Genomic DNA, 12,454 nt, shown 5'->3' with positions numbered 1-12,454 from the left:
AGTTGTCCCGGAAAATCTACAACAGCTAACAAATAAAGCACGGTAGCCTGATCACACGGTCCCCCGAGTCTCTGTGCTTAGGCTGTTAGCTGGCGATCACACGGTGATGCTGGGGCGTGGGTGGCAAAGAAGTGGCGCGGCAAGTGTTTCGCGTTTGTGCGCATGCGCAGTTCCGTGGAGCAGCACTGCTTTCAGTGTCGTGTCTGTGCGCATGCGCTTACGAGAAACATCCGGTTTGCGATGGGACATGGACAGGCGCCGGATGCCACGGGATACTAGCGCTCCCGCGGTCAGACGCCGCGTTTTCCGGATACTAGTGCACTTTCTGAGGTACTTTTTTACTGCACATCTTTGGCGGGACGCCACAGGTTGGCCACGGGTGCGCTATGCTTCCCAGACGTTGCAATGTGATCGCGCCCCGAAAATCCGCCTGACGCTCATGACTTTAGCACGGCAAATCCTCTGTGTGACCGGGGCCTTGGTATACGTAGATCTTCCTGCGCTGAATTCGACCTCAGTTGGATTGAATGTCACGTACGAACTGAGCAGTCGGGGCTGGGAAAAAGGCCAGATCCTGGGCCTGCAAAATCGTCAGCTTCCTAATCGCTTTTGGCGCAAAGCTTTCCCTTCTCTTCGCCGTCGCAAAGCCCCGGTCTCATTTCAGCTCCTTGCAATCGACGCAGCAATTTCCAGCAGGTCGGGATGTGGCCTGGGAGAAGGAATTGGCCGCCAGATGCTCGTCGAGATGCAAATGCTCCTAATTATACTTTGCCACTGCAAAGTAATTTAAATTCCTTTCTCTGACAACAGCAGTGCGGAAGGACCCTGCTGGAAAAGAAGCCACAGAAACTCGGAGGAAACTGTCGGATCCTCTCTTTGCATTGTCGTGGCAAACGTTTGGGTTTGCAAGATCCCAGCTTCTTCCACAGGGCCTGGAGTTGGTACCAGAGGCGGACTCGGTGAAAGTAGACTCTGTGTATCTGGCAGAATCCAGGACAGGACTTTTCCTGTTTGGTGCAGTGGTTAAGTGTGCGGACTCTAATCTGGGAGAACCAGGTTTGATTCCCCACTCCTCCACTTGCAGCTGCTGGATGACCTTGGGCAAGCCATAGTTCTCTCGGAGCTGTTCTTGAAAAGAGCAGTTTCTGTCAGAGTTCTCTCACCTCACAGGGTGTCTGTTGTGGGGAGGGGAAGGGGTAGGAGATTGTAAGCCGTTCTGAGACTCAGAGTGAAGGGCGGGGTATAAATCCAATCTCTTCTTCTTCTTCCTCCCCCCTGCCCAGGTGCACCAACTTTCTTTTTTGCCCCCTTTGGCCTCTGCTGCTGTGTGTCGAAAAGCCATCTGCCAAGCCAGAAGGATGAACCAGGGAAAGATTTCCCCCCATCCCCAACATGGAGAGAAGACATCAGCTAAAGTTCCACCAGCTCAGTTTCTGCTGTTGTCAAAGGCACAGGAGCAGGTTCTGTTAAGAATGTGGCAATAACACCTGGCTGCCAACTAACCAGTGGGAAAATAGCCTGGTCTACTTGTGCGCATACAACAGCATCTTTTACATGCAGAATTTTCTGAGGAAAAGCTTTACACCAGACCAATGCTCCCTCTAAGCTGTGGAGTCTTGTGAGCAAAAATCCGATTTTGTGAGCTACTAGCATTAAAGTGGTGAGCCAGCGATTTGGCTACTGCATCAATTAGTTTGCTCTGGAGCCCTCCTTCCTGAGCGAAGGCAAAAACGTGTGAGCAGGAGGCTAAAAACCTGTGAGCTCGACTGTGCGACTGAACAACAACAAAAAAGCCCACACTAACTCAGCTTAGAGGGAACACTGCTTACAGAGATAAAGCACTGATAAGCATTTGTACCCGCTGAGGCAGAGTTACAGGACGTAGTCGAAAAGTTGGCAGTCTGAATTTCACCCTGGCAGGTCCTGTTTCCTCTTTTTTCATTTCTCAGGAGGTTTGTTCCCTGCAGGAGTCTAGAGGGAGAAACAGTTTCCCTTCGCCAATGACCAGACACCTTTGGCGCAGATAAAAACATATGATCAACGTGAGGATTTTTTTTTTTTAAGTTAGAGTTGGCCATAACAGGCCACATAGTAAATAAACACAACGCCCACAGCTTGCGCAAACCCACAAGGCAGTGCCAAATGCCGTCTGGGCTTCCTCCAGAGGAGCCTCCCGCCCTAACCAGTTCTCCCACCTGTTGTGGCATTCCTCTGTGGGCCCCGATCCTGCAAACAGCGCATCGCTGAAGAATCCCATGGGCTGGACCCGCCGGATCAAAAAGTGAACAAACCAGGAAGAATGACGCACGTTTTCCTACTTTATTTCCCCTCGCCAAGGCTTCTTTTCTCTTTAACCGTTGCAGAACAGGCAGCAATCCAACAGGGGTAGCAGAGCAGGTAACAATTCAACAGGGGTAGCTTTTCTTTGCACACAATGCGATGAACCTATTCCTTCACGGCTGTTTCCTATTTTGCATTTGAGAGATGTGGACTCTACCCCAGAGTTTCTTAGGCTGTGGTCACACAGAGCATTAGCCACGCTACAGAGAGGGAAAATAGGCGGATTTTCTGGGCTCGATCACACCGCAGCATCTGGGAAGTGTAGAGCTCCCGTGGTGAACCCAAGGCTTCCTGCCGAAGATGCGGAGTTAAAAACTAGTACCTCCAAGGTACTAGTCTCCGGAAACCGCGGGGCAAGGGCTGGCGTCTGATCGCGTTTCCAGTGGTGGCCCGCCCATGTCCCTTCGCAAAGGTTTCCCCCCCCCCAAGATGCGCACAAGCACCCAACGACGCATGCGCACAAAGAGGAAAGCGAAAATGCCGTTTCGGCTTTAAAAAAAAAAATGACCCCGTTTGTCATGGCAGCGGCACCTAGCCATTGCTGGTGTCATCGCGCGTGTGATCGCCACCCTTGTTTACCCGCCAGTGCCGAGGGAAGGACCCGTGGTGTGCCGCCGGCGCGTCTGATCGTGTAATCGCGGATCAAACTGCGCCGGGGCAATTAGCCGCGCCTCCCTCCCGCAATATCCGGCCCGTGTGACAGGGGCCATAGTGTGGCAAATCCTACACGCACTTACCCAGTTTGCTGCTATACCCATCTTCACAGCTGTGGATCTGGTCCGTTGCTTTGTTGTCTAAATTAACAGTATTATCGAGGAATAATTCTCAACCACCTGATTTAATTAACAAACGCTGGTTATATTTTGGAACGAGGAGATTGTCCATAAGAGTTGTCCGTTTGTGTATTATACACCTTTGTGTATTATACACCTTTTTCTAGACCTGTGTGTATTTCCAAAATAACACAAAAAAATTGAGACACGTGGAAAAACATACTCCCACAGTACATCTCTCTGTCTGTTTTGGATGTCACAGAAGAAGAAAAAGAGGAGGAGAGGAGATTGGATTTGTACCCTGCCCTTCACAACCCAAGGAAGTCTCAGAGCGGCTTACAAACTCCTTTCCCTTCCATTCCCCACAACAGACACCCTGTGAAGTAGGTGGGGCTGAGAGAGCTCTCTCGAGGACTGCCCTTGAAAGAACTTATGACTGACCCAAGGTCACATCAGCAGCTGCGAGTGGAGAATCAAACCTGGTTCTCCCAGATTAGAGTCCGCAAACTTAACCATTACAGAAAACCCAGGACCCGTGAGAAGGTGGCCATTTTATTCCTACACAGTTAGCTCACCTCAAGCTGGCCTTAAGTGAAATTCATTCCCCTTCAATTACATATTTCATGACCCGTGTTTCATCATGAAACAGGGGCTTTAATTCGAACACGGTACCAGCCTGATGGCTGAAAATGGGGTTTTCCTCTATGGTTTGGCCTTGATCGGGGACACAGACGCGAACTGTCTGGCTTGACTCTGTGCATGTTTATTCATTTCGGTGGGGATTACTCACAGGTAAATGCACAAAAGAGATCAGACTTTGTTTTCTTGGATGATCTTCATCTTTGAGAGGGTGACTCAGATGGGTTTGGAGCAAGTGTTTTTGTTTTGTTTTGTTTTTCTCCTTGGAGGTTGCTCTTAAAACTTTTTTTTTTTTAAAGAATTTCTCACAAAGTTTCATGGAAGCCGGGTGTGTGTGTGTGTGTGTCACAAGTCTGTTGCAGGATGAGTAAACGGACTGGCTTTTAAAAGGTGTCTGCTAGCTTCCAATAGGTTCTGCTTATCTGTTACTAAGCCAGAGAAATATTCGGAAGTATTTTAGCACCTCTGTCTTCCCACACTGGATCGCCAGGACATGCCACCATCACTCAGGGAAAGTGGAAAGAGGTTGGGGGCGTAACCAGTCTGGCATCGATAAGACCGAAGCAGAGTCGATCCCCCCAAGGTTGCCAATCTCCAGGTGGGGTCTGGAAACCCCCCAGAATTATAACTGATGTCCAGACGATAGAGAACAGTTCCCCTTGGAGAGAATGGCAGTTGTGGAGGGTGGACTCTGTGGAGGCCCCTCCCCTCCCCTCCCCAAACCCCGCCCCCTCCAGGCTCCACCCCCCAAATATCCTGGTATTTCCCAGCCCAGAGCTGGCAACCCTATATGGCATTCCCTAAGCCTTTGACAAATTAAATAATTATCGTATGGCATTGTGTGTAGACTAGCCAGGAGATCCTAAGATTGTCTGGCAGCGTGAAGTTCTAGCTCTTTTAGCGTCATGCACCACTAGGTGGTGAGCTAGAGTCTTTTTTTGGCTGAGAGAGCTCTAAAAGAGCCGTGACCCACACAAGGTCACCCAACTGGCTTCATGTGGATGAGTGTGGAATCAAACCGGGTTCTGCAGATTAGAGTCCATCACTGTTAATCACTGCACCACACTGGTTCTCAGCCTTTGACATGCACAGCATTAAACTAAGCCCACGTGGGACAGTTGCTACAAAGCTGGACTTTGACTGAAAGAACCAGGTTCAAATCTCTGTCCAGTCCGAAGTCTCACAAGGGATTGTGGACCCGTTGAACTAAAGAGGGATCTTGAAGCACCTTAGAGGTGAACAAGATTTTATCCTGGCATGGGTTTTTTTAGCACACCAAAATCCACTTCCTCAGATGCATGAAGTGAATTATCAGTAGGGAATGTGGTTATATACAAGGCAATATGCTGCAGGGCCCTGAAATGCAGGAAGTACATAGTGATGTGAAATTCCTATGTTATGTTATCTAGAAAATCCCAAGGCCTTGCACCATAGCAGGATTGGGCCATTTCCCTAGTTTTGCCAAGCTAGTTAACAGGTTTTATGAAGCGCTAAGGAACGCCAAGTCTTCATTCAGCCCTTGAGAGTTGGTGTCAAAACCTCTGGATGAATTCTCATTCAGCAGTTTCACACTGGAGTCTCCCTTTGGAGTTCTTTTACCAGAGAACAATGGGGCGTGGGGAGACTCTTAGATGAGCCACCAAGCATCCTCAGAGGTCGAAACTGGTAACATGCCACCTTCCTTGTTTAAGACCACAATCCTAAGGAGGTCTACTCTACTATTCAACAGGGCTGAAGAGAGTTGCCAACAACCTGGAGGAAAAAAGAGCCTGGTACCTTTAAGAGAGGCTTAGTGGGAAGGAGATGAGGCAGCTGGAATTGTTTATGGCACAGAGGGAAAAATAGATTCACCTGGTCAATGGCATCCTATTAAGATCCTGTTAAGGGGGCAGGATATGTTTGTTTTCCTTCCAGGTTGCCGGCAGCCCTGCGGCCGACTCCCAGGAAAGTGTTTCTTGGGATCTTAACAAGAGAGAAGCCCAGCTTGGTACCTTAAAGATCAAGCACATTTATTCCAGTATACTGAGTCAGAGCTCGCTTCTTCAGATACAATAGGAAGAAAGGAGTATCATTCCCCTCATTTTTCCGGAAAGGGAAGCGGGGAGGGGGGGAGAGGAAGGAGCTGAGTAGGAAACAATTGAGGAGCTTATGGGAAGGGGGCGATTCTGCTTTAGGAGACGGCCTGGCAATCTGGAAGGGTTGCCAACCTCCAGGTGGGGGCCTTGAGATCTCTAGGAACTAGAACTCCTCTCCAAGCGAAAGAGATCAGTCCCCCTGGAGAAAAGGGCTGCTCTGGAAGTTGGACTCTGTGGCATTATACCCAGCTGAGGTCCTGCCCCCTCTCCAAACCCCTCCCTCCCCAGTCTCCACCCCTAAAACCTCCCGGTATCTCCCACCCAGAATTGGCAACCCATTTGGGGGATGGTGCCCTGGGGAAGGACTTCAGCTTCTCCCAGTTTCTATGGTACACCGTAGAGTCCCAAAGCTGCCATTTCTTCCAGGGGTGGGGGAGAGAGGGGGGGAAACCAACAACATGATATCTGAGCTGGTGGGTTGCCAACCTCCAGGTATGGCCTGGAGATCGCTCAGAGCTCAGCTTCCCTGGAGAAAAGGGCTGCTTTGGAAGGTGGGCTCTACAGCGTTATACTCCAAATCCCGCCGGGATTTTCCAGTTGGCAACTCCTAACACGGATTGTTTTTAAATCTGGGAGGAGGAGGCTGCCTTCACCTCCCCGACTCTCCCCAAAACTTCATTTCCCAGCAGCCTCTGGAGCCCGGGAAACGGGCCAGCCCCCCAAAGCGGGCGACCGCCCCGAGTGCGAAAGGCAGCCCACGCCAAAGAATTTTGCAATTCCCATTAAAAAAACTACAATTCCCAAGAGGCTATGCTCCGCAGCCCGCGCGCAGGCGCAGAGGGGCGCGGCTGGGCTGGCTTGGCTTCCTCCTGCCTCCCCGGCCCATTGTTGGGCTGCCTCCTTCCCCCCCCCTGCGCTCCCCCTCCCTCCGCCCCGCCCTCCGGGCTCGCTGATTGGCTTTCCGTGGGTCTCCTCTCTTTTTTTGCAAAGCTTGGGCGCATCTTCTGCAGCGCTGGATGCACCAGCCCGGCCGGGCGCTGCTCAGGCACTTTTGCATGGGGGAAGCTCCCGCCGCCCTCCGCTGCCCGGCAAGATGATGAAGTTTCGGTTCCGCCGCCAGGGCCACGACCCCCAGCGGGAGAAGATCAAGCAGGACCTGTTCGCCTTCAACAAGGTGGGGGGCAGGAGGAGGGAGGGGGTTGCGACACTGCCTAAAGGGGGAGGGGGAGCTGGGGTTTTGCTAGCCCTACAGAGAGCCCCCCCCCTCTGCAGTGAGCCATGCATGGGTTGGGGTGGGAGGAAAGCGGGGGGTGTCCCCTCTGTAAAGAGCAACGCGTGGGTTGGGGGGCAGGGTTTTGGGAGACCCCCTTGCTTGGGGGCCGGGACTGGGAAAGCGAGGGGGGTGGGGAAAGGGGGTCTGACTTCCAGTCCCCCCCCCTCCCCGCCGCCTTTCAGTTTCTGGCTCGGCGTCTGGGGCGAAAACTGCTTTCTCTCTGCTTCTCTCCCCTCCCCCCCCCCCATACACCCCCCCAATACTGCTGGCTGCTCTTCATCCGCAGAGGGGGCACCGATGCGGATTCCTTTCTGGCTCTCTCTGAGCTCCAGGAGTATTTTTTTAAAGGGGGGGAGAGAAGGAAGAAGGGCCCCCCCCGGAGGAGTCCCTTGTTTGGGGGTGGGGTAGAGAGCAGGGGGCAAAGATCTCCCTCCTGGTGGAAGTTGTGCTTCTGCCTTCTTGTGCCTTTGCCGTGTCCCCTTGCAAAGAGGGGGGGGTGTTCGCTCTTCCCCCCCCCCCCCCTGAGAAAGAGCTTCATCTTTCTCCCGTGTCTCTGGGCTTAACAGCACCCTTGCTCTCTCTCTCTCTCTCTCTCTCTTGCAGCTGAAATCGAGCTCTTGTCTTTTGTTGTTGTTGGGGTTTTTTTTGGGGGGGGGAGAGAATCCAAACAGAAGTTTCTCCTCTGCATTGTAGGGATGCATGTGAGACAGCCAGCCAGACACACACACACACACACAACCCCTGTCTTAAAAACTGCTTCCATTCTGGGTTGAGTGGATTGAAAAGGAGACACGAAGAAGCCCTCTTCGGGAGTCTTTTAAAGGCAATCCCTCTACAAAACACCCCCCCCCCCTCTTCTCTTTCCGGTCTCTGATTTGGTCCAGGGAGAAATCTTAGATGGAAGCGGAGAATCCACCCAATCTGTTGCTCCATTGTGGGGCTGGGGGGGAGGGTGGGGTTTCTCTCCCCCTCCCTTTTTCTCATGGGGTCCCTCTGCATTCATTTCTCCCCCCCCCCCCTTAACTTGTTCTCTCGGAGGGAAATGGAACCAAGGCGTGGAGCTGGATACCTCTTTTTACTTGGGAAAGCAGAATAAACGGGGAAAGAATTTCCCCCAATGCTTTCCGCCTAGAGTAGGTCAACCCCCTCTGCCGTCTTGAGAAAAAAAGGCCCCAAATTCCCTTTCCCAAGTTAGGTGACCTCTTCTCCTCTCCGGCTTCTGTATCATGGAAAATCTGAGCTGGTTCTGTTTCTTGGGAGATTTGGGCCGCTTTCGAGCCAGGGGTAGCCCTGGCATTATTGTGTCTGCCGCAGGGCCTGGATGCAAGAGCGCCTCGGCTCACGTGCAGAGTGCCGTCTCCCCCGACCAGCCCACTCCCTGTGTTAGGGTAGAAAGGTTATCTTGCAGGCTTGGGCCCCGGTGCCTCTTTGGAAAGGTCACAGCTGCTCCTGTGTTGGAAAACAGATTATACAAATGTTCTCGAGGGGCCTGGATTTCTCAGTGGGGTGCTGGGGCTCTCGGTGCAGTTGAGCTTTTGTGTGAGCGGTTGTGGGTTTGGTTTTTGGCTCCCCCCCCCCCCCCTAATGCCAGGTTGGTTTCCCAGCTGCTCAGAGAAACTCCTGATCTAAGCCTTGCCCAGGATAGGACTCTGGCTCTGGATTCTAGTTTAGCACTAAAAAACCCCGTCTAGCTGCCTGTCTTGGAGGGGGGAGGGTTTTCTCTCCACTTCCCCCTCCCCAGTCTTGCTTTACAGCCTTCTTTTCATTCTGGCCTTTATTGTGTAGTTTTCCCAGCCTGCCGGTCCCTTTAAATTAACTGTTTCGGTGCCGTGCTGACCGTGGCTTCCTGGGGAACGATCTTGCTCCCTGTTCTACTTTTCCCTCCGTCACCAGCTTGTATTTCATCTTCCCACGTTAATAGCCACTGGATTTGAATTGGAATCTTCAGCAGTGTCTTCCCTCTCCCGCCCCCAATTGTTGATTTGCCGGAAATGATGATATATTTTTCCTCGGGATAGGTTTGGTACGGGCTGGATCAGGCCCAAATGGGTTTTGCTTATTCCCTGCATGGATACCCTGCCTTTCGTCCCCAGATCAGTTTGCGATGTTCTCCTCCATTTTATTCTCACAACAGCCCTGTGAGGTAGGGTGGGCTGAGAGTAGTGGGGTTGGACCGAGGCCCACCCAGGGTAGGGTGGGGATTCGAACCTGGGTCTCCCAGTTTTGTAGTCTGAGACTTTAACTGCTACACTTGGTGCCTGTCATGGAGGAGTCCGAAATGGTTAATTCACCCAAGCCACAATCTGCTACTAAGGCAGTGAATTGCAGTTGGAAGTTACTTAGGAGAAACTCCTGGTGGCTGGTTGGGTCTCCTCTTAGCCCTCCTCTTACTACGCAACTCGGGAGGTAGCCCTTTCCTTGAGACGAGGTTGCTATCCTGTGTTTAGAACTGGGACCTTGTTTGTGTGAGGGACAGAAGATAAGAACATCAGGAGAGCCCTGCTGGACTGGATGAGTGGTCCATCTTGTCTAGCATTCCACCTCACACGGTGGCCAAACAGTTCCTCTGGAGGGCCAACAACAGGGCATGGAGGCCGAGGCCTTCCCCTGAGAAGAACATCAGAAGAGCCCCGCTGGATCAGACCAGTGAGAGTCCATCTAGTCCAGCATCCTGTTTCACACAGTCCCTAACCAGTTCCTCTGGAGGGCCAACAACAGGGCAGAGAGGCCAAGGCCTTCCCCTGATAAGAACCTCAGAAGAGCCCTGCTGGGTCAGACCAGTGAGGGTCCATCTAGTCCAGCATCCCGCCTCACACAGGGCCAACCAGTTCCTCTGGAGGACCAACAACAGGACAGAGAGGCCGAGGCCTTCATAAAACCATAAGTAGAGCCCTGCTGGATCAAACCAGTGGTCTATGTACTCCAGTGTCCTGTCTAACACAGGGGCCAACCACTTCATCTGGAGGGCCAGCAAACAGGGCACAGAGGCCGAGGCCTTCCCCTGACAAGAACATCAGAAGATCCCTGCTGGATTGGACCAATAGTTCATCTAGTCCAGTGTCCTGTCTCACACAGTGGCCAACCAGTTCCTCTGGACGGCCAACAAACAGGGCACAGAGGCCGAGGCCTTCCCCTGATAAGAACCTCAGGAGAGCCCTGCCGGATCAGACCAGTGAGGGTCCATCTAGTCCAGCATCCCATCTCACACAGTGGCCAGCCAGTTCCTCTGGACGGCCAACAAACAGGGCAGAGAGGCCGAGGCCTTCCCCTGAGAAGAACACCAGAAGAGTCCTGCTGGATCAGACCAGGGAGGGTCCATCTAGTCCAGCATCCCGTCTCACACAGGGGCCAGCCAGTTCCTCTGGAGGGGCAGCAACAGGGCAGAGAGGCCGAGGCCTTCCCCTGATAAGGACATCAGAAGAGCCCTGCTGGGTCAGACCAGGGAGGGTCCATCTAGTTCAGCAGACTGCCTCACACAGTGGCCAACCAGTCCCTCTGGAGGACCAACAACAGGGCATAGAGGCTGAGGCCTTCCCCTGAGAAGAACACCAGAAGAGCCCTGCTGGATCAGACCAGTGAGGGTCCATCTAGTCCAGCAGACTGTCTTGGTTTACATCCCGTATATAGAGTTGCCAACCCCTCTTCCTTGACTGTGCAGCTATGCCTTTTCAAACCCGGCTGTTTTTGCTATCCGGCGCACTGCTGAAGATGCCGCGGGTCATGGGGAGAATTGTTGATCCTGCACACCAAACATCAATGGATTCTGTTCCGCCCTCCTTCTTGAACTTTGGCAACGGAGGCTGCAGGACTTGTTTATTTTGGAAAGGATTGCTGGATGATCCCACCAGGGACGCGTGCTTCTCTGGAGTAAACATGATGTGTGTCTCGGAGCGGGGGCAGGGGGCTTGGCGAGGAACTGGAGTGTGCTCTTTTGACTTTGGGACACTTCCTTGGTTCCTCTGCCTGTGCAGACCGCCCCTGGAGTGTATGCCTTAAGAAGTGTGACAATGTGAGAGCCCCAAATCAGTGTCGGGAAATGCAGAGGCGCTGGGATTGGCTGTGGGGTCTGGGAGACTGAGGTTCAAATCCCCGCTGCACCAGGGAAGCTTGCTGGGTGACCTTGGGCCAGTCACACACTCTCAGCCTGGTCTCCCTCACAGGGTTGTGGTGAGGCTAAAATGCCGAAAAGGCTCTGGAGACCCAGGTTCAAATCCCCTGCTCTGCCACAGAAGCTTGCTGGGTGACCTTGGGCCAGTCACACACTCTCAGCCTGACCTACCTCACAGGGTTCTTGTGAGGATAAAATGGAGAAGGGAAGAAGCAGAAGAGATTGGATTTATACCCTGCCCTTCACTGGGAGTCTGAGAGCGGCTTACAAACTCCTTTCCCTTCCCCTCCCCACAACAGACACCCTGTGATGTAGGTGAGGCTGAGGGAGCTCTTTCGAGGACTGCTCTTTCAAGGACAGCTCTTGTCAGAACTATGGCTTGCCCAAGGTCACCCAGCAGCTGCGAGTGGAGGAGTGGGGAATCAAACCCGGTTCTCCGAGATTAGAGTCTGGACACTTAACCACTACACCAAACTGGCTGGAAGAAAATCGTAAGCTACCGTGGGCCCCCAGTTTGAAAGAACTTGAGGTATCAACAAAGTATCCCGTTGAGCATACACGCAATGGCAAACCTAGGTCTGCCCTGCGTTATGTGTGAACCGGTCCTCCTTAACTTCCTTGTGCTCAGCCTTGATTACATTGAAATATTCAGTTTGGTGGTGCTAATAAATTGCATGGTGTAGAGATTTCAAGGCCTGCTAGGCATAATCTTACTGGAGTGAGGACGACCCTGTAAGGTAGGCTGCAGAGATCCCCCTTTTGTGGATAAGAAAGATTTGGCCGGGGAGGAAGTCAGGTCTGAACTAGCAGTGTCCGGAGTCTCAGCCTTTTCTTTTGCCTACACTAGACCTGTCACTGTACATTGGTGGTCCTGTGTAAACATTATGTTTTACAGTGCTACGAGGGGTGCGAAAGACAAGGAGAATCCCACCCCAAGAACCTCACAATCTAGCTTTTTAAAAGTCGGGTATAAACAGTGGGGTAGGAGGGCCGAGGGACACATGTGGACTGTTGTCAGGTTTGGAGGGGCGGTTCCGTGGGGGCCGATCTCGTGGCAGGTGTCCCCGACCGCATGTTCTGGGAAGACGGCTGAGTGGTGCGGAAGCAGCTGGTGCGTCAACACGTGGGAAGAATATATTTAGCCACAAAGAACTGTTTGTGAGCGCCAAGCGCTAATTTGGAGGGGAGGCTGCCCGTTGTGTCTCTGTGTGCTTTGACCTCGCCCGTCCCAAGCTGGTCTCTCTTT

The 12,454-nt window shown here is 52.6% G+C and overlaps 1 protein-coding gene across 2 annotated transcripts in view; it reads left to right on the top strand.

Moving 5' to 3' along the window:
• The first annotated feature begins 6,828 nt into the window (after nt 1-6,828).
• Nucleotides 6,829-12,454, top strand: part of LLGL1 (lethal giant larvae homolog 1 (Drosophila)) — an 87,950-nt gene continuing 82,324 nt past the window's right edge. For both annotated transcript variants that reach the window (XM_015409331.1, XM_015409324.1), the window contains exon 1: nt 6,829-7,001. In XM_015409331.1, coding sequence (XP_015264817.1) covers nt 6,921-7,001 — 81 coding nt within the window. In that variant the 5' untranslated portion in view covers nt 6,829-6,920. The remainder of the gene's footprint in view (nt 7,002-12,454) is intronic.

This window comes from Gekko japonicus, unplaced genomic scaffold (assembly GCF_001447785.1).
Source record: "Gekko japonicus isolate JY-2015 unplaced genomic scaffold, Gekko_japonicus_V1.1 scaffold103, whole genome shotgun sequence".
Lineage (NCBI taxonomy): Eukaryota > Metazoa > Chordata > Lepidosauria > Squamata > Gekkonidae > Gekko > Gekko japonicus.
Note: the sequence above shows the minus strand (reverse complement) of the source record. Positions and strands in the feature narration are given on the sequence as shown.